General features: G+C 53.6%; 1 protein-coding gene across 4 annotated transcripts in view; it reads left to right on the top strand.

Moving 5' to 3' along the window:
* EHMT1 (euchromatic histone lysine methyltransferase 1) overlaps positions 1-19,320 on the top strand; it is a 70,480-nt gene that overhangs the window by 10,205 nt on the left and 40,955 nt on the right. For 2 of the 4 annotated variants that reach the window (XM_059410155.1, XM_059410158.1), the window contains 6 exons: positions 2,764-2,944; positions 5,192-5,349; positions 5,675-5,866; positions 12,337-12,414; positions 13,843-13,963; positions 16,848-16,979. In XM_059410155.1, coding sequence (XP_059266138.1) covers positions 2,764-2,944; positions 5,192-5,349; positions 5,675-5,866; positions 12,337-12,414; positions 13,843-13,963; positions 16,848-16,979 — 862 coding nt within the window. The remainder of the gene's footprint in view (positions 1-2,763; positions 2,945-5,191; positions 5,350-5,674; positions 5,867-12,336; positions 12,415-13,842; positions 13,964-16,847; positions 16,980-19,320) is intronic. The other 2 variants (XM_059410157.1, XM_059410156.1) reach the window with 2 other exon arrangements.

The following is a 19,320-nucleotide window of genomic DNA, read 5'->3' as shown; positions in this document are numbered from 1 at the left end:
TACCTGGTAGGGGACGTAGGCTGGGCTAAGAGAGCTCACAGGGGCCTGGCAGGTGGCTCGGGGCCTGCCTCCTGGCTGGAGTGGGGAGCACGGAGCGCTGGGGGTGGGTAGGCCCAGCAAGGGCCAGACCCCCTGGGCCTCCAGCACCTTGGCCAGAGCAGCAGTGTGGTCCCCTCTCTCTGCGGCTTGGGCCACAGGTCCTCCATCTGTGTCGGGGGCTGGGGTTGGCTGGGGGCTCACGGCTCCGTCACAGCAGTGGGTGCCCCTCCATGACGCTGGGTGCTGACGTCCTGCCTCCGCGGCAAGCAGCTGTGTCTTTCATCTTTTCTGCTATTATCAGAGAGTAGAGCCCTGACAGAGTCTAGAATCTTCACCCACGTTCAGCAGCTCTTGATTTTTTTTTTTAATTCAGATTTTCAGAATAATACCTTAAAGATTTTGTGTCCAGGTGAGAATTAGCCTCATATACTGTTTTCTCCTCAGGTTTGATTTTTGCCCCTCATTTGTGTTTACTGTAAAATCACCTTTTGCATTTGCTTATGAGAAGAGCTGCGGACGCCAAGAGTCTCTGTGGCCCCAGTCTGTGGGGCGGCTCACAGAGACGGAAAGGGGCTCTAGCTCTCTCCTGGGTTCCAGCAGTGACTGCTTTAGGGACCACCTGATGTGTTTGAGAGAGACTGAAGACGTTTGCAGAGTTGACAACTTACACGTGAACTGTGCCCCGTGTGCCCAGGCAGTTCATTGTAAAGGTGGTGGGGAGGACGGGGGGTTGGGGGAAGAAGGAAGGGCGCTCCGGGGCTGGGCCACGTTCCCTGCCAGGCGACAGCTCAGCAACCAGATAGGGTTGCTGAGCCGAGTGTGGGTAGGTCCCCTGAGCTCTCGCCCCAAGAGCTGGCATCCAGGCCACCCTCCTAGGTAGGCTCACTTTGAAGGGCAGGGCTGTCAGACGCGTTCACCCTTGTGCAGCCGTCCTCCTGTCCGTCCCCAGAGCTCGTCCGTCTTCCCGGGCTGGACTCTGTCCCTGTAAACCCTGCGCCCGGCGCCCCCGCCACACGTCTGTGTCCGACTCCTCCGGCCTCCTGGGTGTCTCCGCTCACGACACACCACCGGTCCGTCCGCGCCGGGCTGACCGCACTCGGCACCGCGTCCTCCAGCTCCGCCCACGTGGCCGCGGGGCCGGGATCCCCTCTTTAAGGGGGAGTCACGGTCCGAGGTGTGGCCGGGCCGCGTCCTGCTCACCCGTGGGCCTGTCGGTAGCCGCTCGGGCCGCTCCGGTCCCTCGGCTGGCGACGCTGCTGTGAGCCGTCGGGCACGCAGCTCTCGGAGACCCGCCGCCGTTCTTGAGGTAAATGCCGCACCTGGGATTGCCGGATCCCACGAGTTTTGTGTTTAGCTTTTTGAGAAACGACCAAAGTGTCTTCCATAGCGGCGGCACCATTTCACGGTCCCCCCCGCAGCACACCGTGGTTCTGGCTTCTGCACACCCTTTCCAACGTTTGTTGTTTTGAACTGAGGCGCAACCGGCAGTTCCCTGGGCTTGTCTTCTGTTGTTTTCGGAGTCGCCCTCCCGGTGTGTGAGGTGATGCCTCGTTACGGTTTTGATGCGCCTTTTCCTGACGACCAGTGATGCTGAGCGTCTTTTCGTGTGCGCAGCCCATGTCTTCTTCGGAGAAGTGTGTGTTCAGAGGCTTTTCCCAGTTTTTAATCAGGTTGCTTGTTCTGTTGTTGATTGGGGAAGTTCTTTATATATTCTGGATATTAATCCCTTATCAGATATGCAAATGACTGGCAAATATTTTCTTCCAATCCGTAGGTTGCCTTTTCATTCTCTTGATTGTGTCCTTTGATGAACAGAAGTTTTCAGTTTTGATAAAGTCTAATTCGTCAGTTTTTGTTGTTCTTGTGTCCTGTCTAGAAATCATTGCCCAACTCAATGGCACGAAGCATTCCTCCTGCCTCCAAGAGTTCTGTGGTTCTGGATCTTTGATCCGTTCTGAGTCAGTATTTGTGCCCGGCGTCAGGCGAGGGTCCCCTGCATCTTCCACGCGTGGAGTCCCCCTTTGTCCGGCGCCGCTGACTGAGGGATGCCTGTTCTTTGCTGTTAAGTGCGCCTGCTGTGTGTGTGATGAGACTTGGTAACATGGAATTTGATATGAGGTCCGGCTCTCACGAGGATGTAGGTGATCTTAGAGATGCCGACGGAGGGTTATGGTCAGTTGTGTCTAGCTGGTCGGGCGTGAAGGTGCTGCTAATGGGCACGAGGGGGTCAGCAGCCGTACTGCAGGCGGCTGGGGTCTCAGAAGGCCGAGACCGAAGACAGACCTAGGAGAGGGGTGAAACTGAGCAGGAGGTAACTTGAAAGTGGAGTCTGTTGTGGGGGAGGTGTTGCACGTGCAGCCGTGGAAATGACCATGGAAGCACTTTGTTGCTGATATTTTGACTTAAGGCAGCACTTACAGGTTTCTCCTGTAAGGGGCCAGGCGTGTGCTGTTTCAGGTTCATTGCCGCATTCGGTCCCTGGCGTTGTCAACGCTGGATTTAGCTTCTAGGTGGTGCCTGTGTCACCCGGGGCGTGGCCGGGCACGCGTGTAAGGCCGGGGGTGGCCCCGTGATGACGGGAAGCTTTCTACTCGGTCTCCTCTTGCTAATCTCCTCTCTTGGGCAAGGCAAGGTTTTGAGGAAAGGAGCTGCCTTCGGGGGCTGTTGTCTCCGTGACCACCTGCTCGTGTGTAATTACAGTTATTAATTGTCTTTGTTTTGAAGCACGCAGCCAGTAAGGATCCCAGAGAAGTTCGAGAAGCTCGAGACCATGAGGAGCCAAAAGAGGAGACCAACAAAACTCTTTCTGATTTTGGACGACAGCAGCTTTTACCCCCCTTCTCACCCCTTCATCAGTCACTACCTCAAAACCAGTGCTACGTGGCCACCGCAAAGTCACAGACAGGTAACAGGAGACCCAGCTGCGGTCTTGGCTCTCCGATGGCGCGTTACAGGCCTACACCTTGGGAGACAGGCCGTGTGTTGGCTGTCGGTGAGCGGTGGCGGAGTCATGGGCCCTCTGTCCTCACCCGGAGACTGCCGAGCGCGCCCAACCTCTGTTCTAGAAACGGGACTAAGCCCCGCATTGCTTTCTACGCTTGTTGTCAAACTCAGAATGAATATTGTTTTCATTAAGTCTTATTCCCTTGTTAACTGGGTAGAAAACTCGAGATTTGAGAACTTCCCACAGTTTATAAAATAAGTGCTGTGGAAGCACACAGTGTATTGTGGAGGCCTTTGAGTTAAGGTCGTGGAGAAGGCTGGTTCGGTTCTGTTACCAGCCGCTTCCCGTGGGTGCTTCTCGCTCTTCTGAGCTGGCTTCTGTTCAGGGTCAGTTGGGACGGGTGAGCACTTGGCGTCTTGTTGGGGCCTTTGCAGGAGGTGGGGCTCGAGTGGTCCCACAGGGAGGGTGCTGGGGTGGGTGTATCTCAAGCAAGGGTCCTTCTTCTGGAGCCTCTGGGACACCCACAGTTCCTGCAGAGACGAGATGACCCTCCCAGTGCAGAAAGGCCCTTTCTGTGACATCTTCACCCAGGTCCAGCCCTCCTGGTGTTGTCCCCTCGCAGGAAGGGTACCAAAATCACAACTTCCATGCCTGCAGGTGTCTCCTACAGAGGGAAGCGTCATCACAGCCGGCTTGCTTTACGGCAGGACCGCTCATGCGCCTGTCAGCATTGTGGGGAATACAGAAAGCCTGCCTGGGGGGTGGCGCTCCTCCCGCCTGTCAGGTTTCTTGGGATGGGCAGGCCTTGTGTGGACATGGCCCTCGGTGACTGTGTCCCGCTTTTAGACCACCGCCGTCCGCTTTCCTCAGACCTCCCTCCTTCCCCGGCCCTGCCCTGCTGTCTTCCCCTGGGGCTGGGGCAGTGTTGGAGCCAGCTCGTTCTCGTGTACGATTGCAGGTCATCTCGACTGTTATTCTAAATTACTGTGCTGATGGCCCCAGAGGTTCTGTGAGCCTCCGTCCTGCCGCCACACAAGTAGGAAGGCCACACAGACTCGCTGTGGGGCTGCAGAGCGCGCCTCGCTCCCCTCCCTGTGACCGTACCGGGCGTACATGCAGCCTGCGCACACCCTGTGTGTCCCCCACTCGCCCCGCTCCAGTATGAGACGGACAGAACTGGGTCCCGCGTGCCCACCCCAGTGAACACAGTGCAGGGCTGCGTGGGTGGTTGCCTGGGAGGGCCTTTGTGGCCCCGGGGCTGGGGCCGAGACACGCCTGGTGTCCTCGATGCCACGTGCTCTGGGGCTGTCTGTGTGGCCCTCGCAGTGGTGGAGTCCCCGCTCACGCAAGCTCGGTAGCGCTCTGTTCTTCGCTTTGTGGAGTGGGAATGGAGCCGCGCCTAGGTCCTCCAGCCCTTTAGTCCAGTGCCTCTGTTACGTGGTTTTCAGGTTTTTCAAAACCCTGGAACTTTTTTAAAAGAAAGTATTATAGAGAGCCCCTTCTCTGAAGTCAGTCAACCTGGAGCTGCTTTATCTAGAACAGGGTCAAGAGCCCCGAGTCCCCAGGAGCCCCAGCTGTTCGCTCTTTCCTGTCCTGTGCCTTCCTTGGCCTCGCGCAGCTGCGTGGTTTGCTTCAAGGACTTCTTTCCCTCAGTTGGTGGACTGTTGGGGGAGGTGGACGGTGCTGGGGAAAGGGTCCAGGAGAGGACAGACTGGCCGATGTCGTGTGGCCACACTTCCTTTCAAGGTGGATGCATCTAGAGACTGTGCGGTTCGCTCCTCGCCGTGGGTGAGAGGTCTGTCAGGGAGACAGACGAGGCCCATCCCCAGTGACGGGCAGCGAGGCCACTGTTCCTCCTCGGCCTGGCCCTTGCAGCCACATGGGTCCTGGGGACGGGGCTGTCCTGAGGCAGGGTCTGGGTGTGGGAGGTGCTCTGGGGCCCTGCTTCCGATGGCCGGTGGGTCCTCCTCGCCCTTCTGCTTATAGCAGGGTGGCCCTGTCTGCCGTCCCGTCAGCTGGGGCTTTCATTGGGAGTAAAGCGATTATCCGCTTTCTCTGTGCAACTTAGGACAATTAGACAAGCCTGTCACTGTTGTGGCTGGCTGATGAGTTTCATAATCAGATGTTGTGAATTATCACCTACCTTTAAAAAACATTTGAATGGTATTTCTTTTCCTTTCTTGTCCCCTTTTGACTTTTTTTTTTTAGCTTGCTTGCCTTTTGTTTTAGCAGCTGCAGTGTCTCGGAAGAAAAAACGAAGAATGGGAACCTATAGCCTGGTTCCTAAGAAAAAGACCAAAGTATTAAAACAGAGGACGGTGATTGAGATGTTTAAGAGTATAACTCATTCCACTGCGGGCTCCAAGGTAAGGTGCGCCTGCGCTGACCGCTCGTGTGCTTGGGAAGCCGCGTCTGTGTCAGGACCTCTCTGACCGCAAGAGCACCACGTGAGGTTGTCAGAATTTGATGACCTCGGTCCCTTTGGAAGGAACCCTGGCTCTGAGGCGCCTCGTTCTGGGGCACAGCCTCCTGCCTGGTGCTCCCCGACCCCTCATCCCTCACTCCTTCCTGGCTCTTGCCCCAGTAGCAGAGTCGCTGTGTCGTACCTCGCAGGCCATGCCCTGGTGGGAGCTGGCAGGTTGCTCCTGACGGGGGGTTCTGGGTGACATTGTGCTCCTGCCCGTGTTCCAGGGCGACAAGGACCCGGGAGCCAGCACCCTTCACGTGAATGGGGAAAGCCTGGAGCTGGACTCAGAGGAGGACGAGTCGGAGGAGCTTGACGAGGATGAGGACCAGGGGGCCGAGCAGGCTGCCGCATTTCCCGTGGAAGACAGCAGGACCTCTAAGGGGGGGAGCGTATCGGAAACTGACCGCACCCAGAAGGTAGGCCTGGCTCACCCTCTCGGGGAGGGGCTGCAGATGGTGGGCCTTCGGTCCTGTGAGGGGCAGCCTGGCCCTTCTCGACCCCAGTCATTTCCCTGTGACCTTCGGACTTGGGTGTTTGCATCCTGTTGGAAGTTTTAGATTCTTTTTTTTTTTTAGATTTTCAGTTTTTGAAATTTTTAGATTTTTGAAGTTTTAGATTTCTTTTCTTCGGAGGAGTGTCCGTCTTCCTGTACAGCGCTCTTGGAATGAACATCTGGAGCTTGTTCAGGTTCAAGACGCACAGGAACGCTCTGAGGGCGGAGTGTGCACCCACGGCAGCTACTTGTCACTGGTCTTGGTGTGACTGACCTTGTTCCGTCCTAGGCACACCCCGGGTGCTACCCTCCTGCACGGGAGGCACTGACACTGGGAAGGTCTCTTCCTCCTGGTGGGAGTGAGCGCCCAGGGCTGCTGACCAGACCTGTGAGGAGACCGTGTGCAGTCTGCACACCAGGTGTCTCTCGGCGTGCCAGGCGTGTCCTCTGCGTGCACACCACCACTCCCTCGCATCTACCGGGTGTGCCCGAGGATGTGCTCTGGGAGGGGTCAGTGTGCTGGCTCTTTCCCAGTCACTGTCTGCCCGCACCCCCGGGGCTCAGCACTGGGCAGCGGCTCCAGGGGCCCTGGTTGCGGACCTGAGCAGAACATAGCTCCTGAGCTGATGCTGAGCTCTGGGCGCGTGTTTGTGCTCTCAGTTCGGAGGGGGACACAGTAGACACGGAGGGGCAGGAGGAGTTGAGAATCCGGCGGTCGTCTGGAAATGGGCGTGACTGCTCTGTGTGCCCTACTGTTCTTGAGAGCGCTTCAGACCATCTTTATGTACAGGGGCTTTTGTATCTACTGAGGTCTTCTGAGACGAACGGTAGGCAGACACGTTCCAGGTGAGTTCATTCGGAATAGTGACCTGTTTGAAATGTGTAATTTTGTGGATTAACTTTTTACATTTTGAGTCAAAGTGCTGTGCTCTGCAGACCCAGCCTTTCCTTCCAGCTCTCAGAGTTTTGGGGGCGTCTTGTCTTGTGTCAGAAGCCACGGATGCTAGACTCTTTATGATTTCTGGGTTCCAGAGATGATGAGCAGATGCTTTTCACCGATGACTTAGAATAAATTGACATAAGCTGTCTTCTTCTACTTCCTTGGTTTCATTCTTTATGCGTAACTACTTGGACATTTGTTTTGGGATAAAATACATGGTAGATATACTCACAATGGGTCTATTTTATGGTATATGGATTCTATCTCAGTAAAGCTTTTTGGCAAAATGTGAGGTCAGAGTCCTATGGCTTCCCTCAAATTTTTAGCCACATTCTCTGAGCACCGTTTATTGACTGAACGTTTCTCTCCCCGATGATGTAAAATGTCACTTTTATTGAACACCATATGGTGTGTACAGAGTTGACTGTTTCTGGATTCTCCTCTTCCCGAGAAAATCTGGACGCAGAGTAATACTGAATAACTCTATACATTGGTGTAACGGGAAGAATTAAATGGATATTAAGCCAACAGAAAGAATCAAGAAACAAGTAAAAGTAGAATCACAAGGGCAGTGTGGCCAAGTGGGAAACAGAGTAAGAGAACAGGAGCAAATCTGAATAAATCAGCGACAGTAGTGAGTAGTGGCGGGCTTACTGCGCGGGCCGCTTCAGACAGCAGAGAGGATGGGGGCGCACACCAGCACCTTCTGAGGCCAAGCTCACTTTCAGCCCTGAGACTGTCTTGGTCAGACACAACTGTGTATCTGCGCAACAGCGATCGGGAAGAAGGTGGGGCTTCCCCGGGGAAGATGCTGGTTTGTTACAGGAAGCCTGTTGATAAGACTTACTACAGTAACAGATCAAATGACAAATACTAGCATTTTATTAAGTTCAGCTGTATGTTTTTTGGATTTGGGGGATGACTTTATGATTTCAGCTGTGACAGGGAGCAATTCACTGAGCGGAGAGTGACTGCCCCTGTGCGCTGCCACCATGCTCACAGGCCTGGGTCGCCTGTCCCAGCCTCCCCTGTGGGCCCTCCCAGTCCCGGAAGAATTGTTTTCTTGGTTTCTGTGCTTCATGTGAATAAGTGTATGTTTTCCTTTTTTGGAGTGTGACTCGTTTTTACTCAGTATTGCGTTTGTGAAGTTTATATTGTTCGTTTTCATTGTTACGCACAGTGGATTATGAAGTGGATCGTGAAGTGTTCTGAGGGGACCCCTTCATGGGTCTGATAGTCAAAACTATTGTGGTCATGATGCTAACATTATTTACTGTTGTCCCTCTCACTCCTTGAAGTTACACTGTGGTTTAAACACTTCTCAGTTTAGATCTGTACAGTAGTAGTGTTACTAGACATAAGCCACATCAACAAAAGTGCTTTATCACTCTCAGTAATTTTTTTTTTTTTAAAGACTTTATTTATTTATTTATTTATTTGACAGAGAGGGAGAGGTCACAAGTAGGCAGAGAGGCAGGCAGAGAGAGGGGAGAAGCAGGCTCCCCTCTGAATAGAGAGCCCGATGCGGGACTCAATCCCAGGACCCTGCGACCGTGACCTCACCCGAAGGCAGAGGCCTAACCCACTGAGCTAAGCAGGCGCCCGTATTCTCAGTCATTTTTAATAGAGTGAAAGGTTTCTGAGACCAGAATGTTCAAGAGTACTTTACTGTACTATAGTACAGTATTTCTTTACATGGCTGTTAAAATTTATGTATCCGTTCCACTGTAGATGGACATTTGGGCTGTTTCTAGTTGGGCCCTTTACAGATGACATTGCTGTTGAGCATTCCTCTGTGTCCCTAGGGGCACACCCCGATTGGGGTTGCCATGTCACGTGACCAGTGGTAGGCAGGGCCATACAGCTCTCCCCTAGTAGACCTGCAGCCTGAGTGTCCTCCAGTCTCACTGGCTTGACATCCTTGGTGTCGCCCAGCCAGCGAGCGCAGTGGTGTTGGCCTTATAGTTCTCATTCATATTTCCCTGATTTCCAAGAAGGTTGGGTACTTTTTTTTACATGTTTATCTGCCATTTGGATACTGTCTTTTTTTTTTTTTAAGATTTTATTATTGAGATAACACGAACTGAGGGGCCAGAGGAAGAGGGAGAAGCAGGCTCCCCACTGAGCAGGGACCCGACACAGGACTCAACCTCAGGACCCTGAGACCATGACCTGATCCGAGGACCCTGGATCATGACCTGAGCCGAAGGCAGGCGCTGAACTGACTGATCCACATAGGCACCGGACATGGCTCAAGCTTTTAAAAATACAAACTACCTAGTGGTATTTTTTTTTTTTTTTAACCTAGTGGTATTTAAAGGTAGCTTATTGTAAATAAACCTGGCTAAAGAGATCAGAATCCTTTAAAAAAAGGGAAAAAAGATTACTTGGTGGTGAACATTTTAAGACATTCCTAATGTCAATAATAAAAAGAGGGAGGAATTGCTCCTTTCTCCCCTAACATGGGTGCCGCACTATGGAGGACTCTTGTGGTGCTGTAAGATGAGAGAGACCCAGAAGGGAACATTAATATTTAAGAGGACAAGGGAGAAGAGCTTGCCAAGAATATAATCATGTCTTAAAATATTCAAGAAAATCAGCTGAGGCACTATTACAGCTAGTGAGCTGAACTTCATGTCATCCGGACGCAAAACCAGCCCTTCTCTCGTGTAGCAGCAACAGCAGCAGAGAACGTAACGGCAGCGGTGTCAGTAATAGCAATAATGTCTGGGGCTGTTTTTTGACTTTTTAACTTTTCTAATAGAAAATGTTAAGCTATGCAAACATATAGACAATAGGGAATAGTTGTCAACGTTTGGCCGGTCTTGCTTATCCACACATGGATTGTCTTGAAGCAGATTATTTCCATATAAATCTTTAAAAGAAAAGGACTCTAAACGCAAAATCACTTATCACACGTAAAATTTAGCTGTAAGTCTTTAGTATCACCAGGGTACTTAGCAATGAACTTAATAGGAAATGTCAGTTCCCTAGAAGAAAAAACTGAAACTCTTCCTGAAAGAGGTTGGAAAGGAGACGTAGGTTCAGTGAAGACCTATTATTTGTCTGAGAAAAAAGCCATTGTTTGAGGGAAGACATGTTTGTTGTGGGAAGACCTGCTGTTTTCCTAAGGGAAGAGTCCTCGTTTGCCTGAGGAAAGACCCCTTGTCTCTCCGAGGGAAGACGTGCTGTTTGTCTGAGGGAAGACCCTTGTTTGTCTGAGGGAAGACCTCTTGTTTGTCTGAAGGAGGACTTGCTGTTTGTCTGAGGGAAGGCCGGTTACTTATCTGAATGAGAAGATCATTGTTTCATCCTCCCACATGGCCTGTAAGTCCAGAATAGTTCTCCTCAAGACCCTCACAGGACTACTCTGTACAACGGCTGATGTGGGAATTGTGTGCAGCAAGCACAGGGAGAAAAAACTGCGGTGAGAGCTACTGGAGACGGATTAAATGGGGATTTGTGCAGGAATGGGAAGGCATTTGAGTGAGTGGAACAGGAAACCCATAATGAACCCTTTATGTATATGAACATATAGTTCACTTGTAAGGATGGGGTTTATATTTTTATTTATTAAAATTTTTGTTTTAAGGATGGGTTTTTAGTTTGTGGCCAAGGGATCATGAACTTTTCAGTGAATGTTATTGGGACAGTTGATCTTTTGGAGGAAAAATAGAGGGGAGCTCTTGCATCATGTCACATAGGAATATAGATTCTACTCTGGAACTGGATAGTGGTGATGGCTGCACTACTTGGAATATACTAGAACACTGAACTGTATGCTTTTTTTGGGTAAGATTTTATTTGAAAAAGAGAGTGAGGCGAGGGAGGGGTGGGGGCGGAGAGAGAGAATCTCAAGCAGACTCCGTGCCAAGCGTGAAGCCCACCCCAGGGCTCAATCCCACAACCGTGAGATCCTGACCTGAGCTGCAGTCAAGAGTCGGACACTTAACTGACTGGGCCACCGAGGTGCCTCTGGACTGTACACTTTAAAAGCATGAATTTTAGAGTAGGTAAATTATATTTCAGTGAAGCTGTTATTTCTAAAAGTAAATTACGGAAGATTTAAAGTGTCAGTATAAAATACTGAACTGTGGAAGGAAATGTTAGACATTGTTTTTCTAATAAAATTCCTCAAATATGGAAGACCTTCTAGTACCAGACACAGACCCAAAACCCACAAAGAGAAAGATGGAGAGGTTTGACTTGTGCAGATTAAGTCTCGACATTTTTGTATAGGAAAGAACAGAAGCAAAGCTGCACTTGATAGGGAAAATACAACATATGTGATAGACAAAGCCTTGCTGTCTTACCTGTGTGTAGCTTCTACTGATGACTAAAGCAAGGACCCAATAGCAGTATGGGCCGAGGGTTTGGTCACAGGGGACAAAGTGGAAGAAGTAGGGAAGTCTATGAAGTTACGGAAGTTACTCAGTTTCTTGTGTACTTGGGGAACGAAAACCAAAGTGGTTGTGCAACCCCTTTGGAGGCCGGTGGCGCCTTTGGGCATTGCTGATGGCAGCAGTCTTGGAACTCCGCACTTGTAAGAGGAGCGTGTCTGTTGGTTTGTCCTGGGGGATCTTTGTGTAAAATGCAGCCTCAGTGTGGACCTGGTAGGGGTGTGCCTCGATTAGGGAGCCTGTGCTGTAGCCCCTCAAAGAGCCAGGCTGAGGCTGTGCGCGGCCACATCCCTGCCTCGGGGTGCGTGATGAAGGAGTAAACGGATACCCGTGTAGTTTAGTGTTTTTGCATTGAAAATGTATTCAGGTACTGCCTGTGTGGACAGAAAAGATAAACATGACCACGACAACAACAAATGAGGTATCTACGTTGCTTTGATATGGAGGTAATTCCAAAATGTATTTTCGATGAGAAGAAAGTTTCACTGGCCAAGTGGTGTCTGTGCTGCGCCGGCCCGCAGAGCCCCGCTTCCGTGTTCAGGCCCGGAGCACGCCGAGCCCCGGCCGGGCGCGTGTGAACAGCGCTAGTGCGATGGGCCTGGGCGCTGAGCTGGGCTCCCGGGTGGGTTGGACGGTAGGTTTTGCATTCTGTATTACTTTTTGGCCCCTGGAAATCTTTTTACTGTGTGTTTTATTACTTCTTTATTGAATTCTGCTACACGTCGAGCGGCTCACGTGCACGAGCCCTCGGCGGGCGGTCGATGGTCGCAGACAGGCCGAGGGACTGCCTTTGGGGTCGGCGCCGAGATACGGCGGAGGAGCGGCCTGCCGGGGGTCGGGCTCCGGGGTGGGGGGAGCAGGCAGGCCGAGGAGCTGGCTCCCGCCACTTCACGGACACGGCCCCGAGTCGTGTCCCCGCACCCCACCTGCACGCACGCGTCTCCACTGCTCACTGCCCGTGTCTCCGGTACCACGTGTGGTTTTCTCAAGTCCCCTCCGCCGAAGGGTCTCATTAGTTGTGTTTTCTTTTTGGCTTGTTGTGTGTCTGGCCAGACGGACGGCGAGTCTGAAGAGGAGCAGGAGTCAGCCGGCACCGGGGAGGAGGACGAGGATGGAGATGAGTCTGATCTGGTAACCCAGCCCCGCACTCTGGTTTCGTGTCTAGTGGCAGAGCACGGGAGGAGGCTCTGCGTCTCGGCCGGCACCGTGAGCGCGTGCTTGGTCTCCGGGGCCATGACGGCAGATCTCGTCCTGCACCCCGGGAAGGAGCACGAGAAAGACCTCCGGGCTTAGAGCCGAAGGAGCCGGCTCGGCCCCGGGAGTGGGAGGGCGGGGCTCGGGTGTGAGGGGTGGCGGAGTGGGTGGGAATTGGCCGCAAGGACAGTGGCCATGGTTCTGCCCTGTGACCCATGGGAGAAAGGATTTGAGGTATCCAGTGTAGAGCCAGCAGGACCTTTTGTGGGGGGATGTTGCACGGGGGTAAGAAGGGCAGGAGCACTGGGTCTGTGGGAATGGGGGAGCAGGGCCTTGGAGATGGGGAGGAGCGCAGACCTCGGGATGGGGCCCAGGAAGCACCCCCAGGGGAGCTCTAAGCAGAGGAGGAGGGGTCGATGTGAGACTGGGCAGGGTCACACGGGCCGAACAGTGCTCCCGGGAGGGGGGCACTGGTCCCTGGCATCAGTGTGCTGTGTGGGTAGAGGAGATGAGGACTTGGACAGTTGGGTTTGGCACTAAGGTGCCCTTGCTCTGGAATGGCGGCTTGAAGCGACAGTGGGCGTGGGGGCAGCGCTTGCGGAAGTTGGGTCTGCGATGTGGCAGTAATGAGGCAGGGCGAGGCCGAGGAAGCGGAGCGCAGGGTGTGCCGGCCGCCCCAGACACTGGGAGTATGTCCTGTCTCAGGAACACTTTCTCTTCAGCTTCTCTGTGTATCCCAGCGGCCGCGTTGGGTGGGTTGTGAGATCCTCCTTCTAGACCATTTAGCAGTGGGGCCCGTCCTTACTCGGGTCTGTCTGATGCCCTTTCTGCATCTGAGATTTTAGAGATAGAGGGTCTTAAAAATCTCAAAATACTGTAAATTAATTATGACTTCTTTCCTTGTTCTCCATGTAGATAATTAATGTGGACGTAGATTCTGAAGCAGATTGAGGCATTGAGTGTCCTTTTCCCACGAGCAGAGTGAATGGAGGCATATGATTAAAAGTGGATTCTCTCACTGAGCTCCTTTGTTTATTTAGCTCCTGAGTAGAACTTTCTCATTCTTTTTTGTGCCAAATTCGAGTAAGATTTATAAATTCCACTTAAATGTTCTTGGCTTGTCTTTTCTTTTTTCTTTTCTTTTTTTCTTTCCTGTAAAATGACAACTTAGTATGATTTAGGGGAAAACATGAGTATTTTTAAGAATGGGACCAGGAAAATGTCTGAAAGTGAAATTAATCTTCTAGTTGAAGAAACAAGATATAGCAGGTATTTTATTTGGCAAGAAAACAGAACTTGTAGTACCTTTTGCTTTCAGGAGCTCCCATGCTTTGTTTTTTCTATTCCTGCCCCTTTGGCTCTCAGAGTTCTGAATCCAGTATCAAGAAGAAGTTTCTCAAGAGGAAAGGAAAGCCTGACAGCCCTTGGATCAAGCCGGCCAGGAAACGGAGGCGGAGAAATAGAAAGAAGCCAAGCGGTGTGCTGGGTGACTGTGGGGTCCGCGTGCGAGGGCTGTCGGGGTGGGGGGTGGGCCCGCGGGCGGCTGTCCTGCTGTGGGGTTGGGGTTCTGTGTAGGATTTCATTTGAAAAAGGGGCTGCACCATTTCAAGGGGAAACACGTATGACCTGACGAGAGACACTCAGGTGACTGTCACGCGGTGTCCTTCTGGCAAAGCCCCCACTGCCGGTCTGTTGTGGAGCGTTGACTTGAAGGGCGTTACTCATCCTCCTCCCTGTGTGACCAGGCGTCTGTGGCTTCTGAACGTTGTGTGGTTACCGTGGCCACCCTTGGTGTCAGGTGTGGGCAGTGGCCAGGTTCACACAGTGGCTTCCGGCCCTTTGGTCAGATACCCCTGTTCTGGAAGTAATTTGGTTAAAGGGGATGCAGGGAAAGAGATGACCCTGAAATCCAGAAGGTGAGCAGACCTGGTGGGCCAGGGGTCCCTTCTGATGGCCTCACTGCAGATCCGGCATGTGGTAGAGTGTGCGTGATTCAGGCGCAGGGTGGGGAGTGTTCACACGTGTACGACCACGGGACCTCAGCACAGTTACTGTCGCGGGGGCCCCCGCTGCCGCTTGGGGACCTTTCCATCTCCCCAGCCAACCCTCGCCGTCCCTAGGCTGCTCCGCTGTACGCTCTGTCTGCGGGTTGGCACTGGGCGGCTGCTCGGGTGGGTGCCCTTCCCACGTCTGTGTGCTTCGTGCCCAGGGAGGCGGCCGCACCGAGGCGCCAGTGGGTGCTCAGCTGGGGGTGTTCTGTGGACGGCTCTCCCCGGTTCATTCTTCACCATCGAGGGACATTTGGGCCCCCTCCCGTTTTTGTTTCTTAACAGATCAAGCTGCCACAGGCATTTGTATACAGTTTTGATGGATCGGATGCTTTCCGGTACCTTGGGTGAATATTTAGGAGTGGACGGCTGACTTGTATGCTAATGTCTGACTTTTAGGAAACTGCTGAGCCGTTTACAGCAGGACACCCGAGTGCCGCCCTCTTCTGCGGGAGCCCTGCTCCTGTGTCCTCACGACACTTGTCAGGGCTGCTCTCTGGTCCTGGTGCTGCCGGGGCACCTCCGGCATTGCTGTGCTGTCACGTCGCACTCACCTAGCGGAGGAGTGAGGCTATGCACCGTGGCCGTGTGTGTTTTTTGCAAAGGGTTCTCTGTTTTGCCCGTGTAAAAATTAGTTAGTACATTCCTCACTGACGTGGAAGGGCTCTCGCAATATTCCGGGTGCAAGTCTTTGTTACATACGCGTTTTGCACATACCTGTATCTAGTAAAGCCTTTAAAAAATTTGTTAAAGTCTAATTTACGAATTATTTTCTTTCAAAATTCTTGCTTTTTTTATGACTCCAGAAACCCTTTAAACTAAGTCAGGACACAAAGATGCTGCTGTGTGTTTTCTTCCTGGAGTCCCGCAGCGTTAGGCCTTCGCATGCATCCCTGACCCATTCAGCTTGGGTCCCTGCGTGCCGTGTGGCCGCGCCGTGCCCTCGCGTGTGGATGCCCGGTTGTTCCTGCCCCGTGGCTTAATCTGACTTGTTTCTCAGTGTCACTCTTTGAACCCTTGTTGGCAGTGGACGTGTGGGCTGTTGCATTTGCTTGTTTATCTCTACGCCAGCACCCTGGGGCCACGGAGCGCGCTCCGACCCCCACAGCCCCACACGAGCCGTTCTTCTCCAGCCCTCCGTTGCTGAGTGGATGGCGGGGGGCAGAGCCGTCCCCTGAAGCACAGATGAAGACTGTCTGCGGGGCCTACAAGCCTCCTGTGAGCTCCGTTTCCTTTTCTCTACGCCATGGCTGAGCAGCCCATGTGGCTTTTATGCCGGCGAACAGACGCGTGGGTGGGCTTGGGACACGCGTGCTTGAGCGTTTAGTCACGTAGGGGCTCCAGTTTCCTTTCTCTGGAAGGTGTGTCAAGTCGCCCGGCCCATTCCTGTCCTCACACGTGCGGTGGTGCGCAAACTAGCCCGGTGGTGGCTTCCTCCGGTCTGTCCCTGAGCACAGGTGCAGGAGGCACATGCAGTCCTGGGTCCCGGCTGCCGCCGTGCTCCGTGTCACTGCTTGCTGATGTGTGGTCGCTGACCTCACACCAGAGACGCGTGCTTCGAAGCTTGGCTGGGAGGAACAGGCACCTGCCTGTTGCTGGTGTTTCATGCTGCACGGAGCGAGTGTGTCCTGTTCCAGGCTTCCTCGGTGATGTCTGCTCATGGTGGCAAGGGCCCCCGTGGGTTCTCCAGGAATGGGGACGGGCCTCGAGGGTAGAGGAGGCCCGAGTGTTGGCAGCGCCCATGTCCCAGGCCCTGCTGTTGTATTCAGATGACATTGCCCTCTGGTGCATCATGCCCTTCGGAAAGCACCGTGTGTGACGGGCGGGTGCATGCCTGCGGCCTCGCGTCCTGTCCCCGTGACCCTGACCTCCCCGGTCTGCGGGACCGGGCACGTTTCCCTGCAGCGCTGCACGTGGGGTGGCTTCCAGCTCTTTACATCAGCTGGTCTTTCAAACCCGCAAATGAGAATTTTGTTTTATTTTTAAGGTAGCAGTTACAGAACATTTATATTTATAGAGTATGTTTTCACCTTTCCTTGATTATGGGGTCAGCCTTGATCTGACTGGTGTAGCTGCAGAGCAGGAGGTCTCCACAGGTCAGTTCCTCGTGTTTCACGATGTAGCCGCCCCCTCCCATGAGGGGTCAGTGGGAGTGGGGGCTGAGCCGAGGGAGGCACAGAAGGAAAGTGGGTGAGGTCGCAGCATCCTGGACAGGGTGGCATTCAGAGTGTGTCGTCTGGACCGGGTGACTCGACACTCCCCGTGGTCTCTGCTGGAGACGCGCGGCAGGGGCAGTGTTTCATGGGGCCCTTTTGAACGCAGGTTCGGACACGTACACGTCCTCTTCGGGAAGCGCCGAGCAGACGGCCCCAGGAGACAGCACGGGCTACATGGAAGTCTCCCTGGACTCCCTGGATCTCCGGGTCAAAGGGACACTGCCCTCGCAAGCAGAAGGTGACTGTCTGCGCCGGGGCCAGGCTGAGCCCCGTCTTGCCCTTTGTTCGCTGGGGGTGGCCTCGTGTTCACGTGATGCCCCCTGGTGGGCAGTATGAAACGTCCCGTTTGCTGCATCCCCGAGTTGGCCAACTGGATGCACTGGGGTGCATCTGCTCAGTCACCCCCAGCACGGGACTGAGACGTCTCACACGAGCTCAGCTCGTACAGCATGTCCCGAGCCAGCTGTGTTTTTCTGTAGAGTTCCTGCGGAAAGGCGTCCTCCTGCCCCGGCTGCGTCTCGGGAGATGCACTGTGGGTCAGTTCTGAACAGCACGGCTTTGCCATCGTCTGACTCTGGCATTCTGGTGTGTTCTGTGCTGGAACGAAGGGCGCACCTGGTGCGGGTCTGGGCCTGCAGCGCTGCGGGTGGGCACAGTCGGCTGGCCCGGGGGGTGCGGGGCTTTCTCTCCACCACTGTTGATTCTCCTTGAACCATTTAAAACCTTTCATCGATGGAAAGTAACTAATCACTGACTGTTTTGGAAATGTACCGAAAGGGTAATATGGCGAAAACGTCCAGTCCCGAAGTGATTGACATTCCCCGCGGACCTTGCAGTCGTGGGTTGTGCGCTGCTGCGCGGCTTTAACCTGTCAGTCCTCAGAGGACGAGTTAACTGGACTTTGAGGTCTTGAACACTGGAGAGGTGTAGCTCAGCTCTTTAGTGTGGGAAATCACGTCGTTAGCCTCAGGCACGGCCTGGACATGTCCATCGGAGAAACTGCTCCTTCCTCTCGCACCAGATAGAGGAGAGTACCTCTCTGGTGTCCCGAAGCTGTTGGGGTAGCCTCCTCCTGCTTTCCTCACGAAGCGTGACTTTTCTAAACCTGCTTTTAGGTTTGTCCCAGGAAGGCACAGAGTTGGATGTCAGCTGGGAATAGTATTTCATTGAATCACATCGCCCCTCTGCTATGCCCTAGTGGCTGGAGACCTCGGGGAGCACAGTGGGGGTTCCGGTTGCTCACAAGTGCAGTGACCTTGAGCTTGCCCCGGTTTGTTGGCCGAGCGCTGGGAGGTTGTGCATTATGTGTTTATATTCTCTTTCTTGGTAAAAGTAAGTGCCAAAGGGGCAGGAGCCAAGTTAGAGGAGCGGGAGGAGAAAGCGAGGGCTTCCTGCGGCTCTGTGACGCTTCGTAAGCCGACTTTCTGCACTTCGTCTTTCTTGGTTTGCAACCACTGATCGATCAGTCAGGGACTGGTCTGTCCAGCCGTACTTCTGATTTAGAGAATGTAGAGAATTTAGAGAATCCGTGTGTTGAATGAAGACACGTTGCATTTGTATTTCTGCCTTTTCTGCCATCTGAGTTTTGGACACGGGAGGCAGTTGTGGAGCTCGAGGCTGGCTGGGAGGGGCAGCTCGCTAGAGGCCTGGGGGTGTGGCCCAGTGATGCGAGCAGAGGGCCACCGATGGTTCTGCATCACAGGTCCAGAGAGTTCGGGCCTGCACCTGCAGAATGTTCCTGCACCATCAGAATTGGCTGCTCGCATGTCCTTCTTCTTGGCATCTTTGCTGCTCGGTCTGCTGAGCTGCAGTGGAGAGACATCGTGGTCCCCGCGGATGGTGGGGGGGGAGGCGGGGAGTGGGTGCTGGGGGGATTTTGCAGGGAGCCAGAGCTCAGTGGCAGCAGGCACTTGGTGGGTTTCTCTTGAGCCATTCCTTTGGCGCCCCTGGTGGCTCCCAGTGCTGCAGAGGGGGGCACACCTCGTGCTGGGGAGGCGTCTGAGCCACTGCCGCATTGTCCGTGTGCCCTCACTCCTCGTGGCGGCCTCCGCCGTGCTGGCCGGCCCCTTCCTCGTCATAGGACACAGTTATAAACAGACTCGTCAGGGTTCTCCCAGTTTTAAACTTGCGGTAATGCTCACGTTACTTCTAGCTCACCGTTTCCCTGTTTCCTCTCATCGTGAAGGAAGGATGTCATTCTCCTGGGGTGTAGGTGACCCTGCGTCACACGGCAGAATGTGCGTGCGGGCTCCTGCTGCCAGTCCCCGGAGACCCTGCATCCCGAGTCTCCCGGGGAGGCCTGGCCTCTGATTACAAACGAGGGTGGTGGTGGACAGTGTGGGCAGGTGGGCCTCCCATCCGGGTGGGCCCTGTATGGAGGTGTGGCGACAAGAGTCCATTGTTTTCTCTCCCTGTTTTTCTTTTCCTTTTTCTTATGTTAAGTAGGCTCCACAGTAGGCTTGGACTCAGGACCCTGAGACTGTGACCTGAGCTGAGATCAAGAGTCAGCCGCTCACCTGAGCCACCCACGCGCCCCAAGAGTCCCTTACTCTTTTTTATTTTTTTAAGATTTTATTTGT

The sequence above is a fragment of the Mustela nigripes genome, chromosome 9 (assembly GCF_022355385.1).
Source record: "Mustela nigripes isolate SB6536 chromosome 9, MUSNIG.SB6536, whole genome shotgun sequence".
Classification (NCBI taxonomy): domain Eukaryota; kingdom Metazoa; phylum Chordata; class Mammalia; order Carnivora; family Mustelidae; genus Mustela; species Mustela nigripes.
This window is presented reverse-complemented; position numbering and strand designations above follow the sequence as displayed.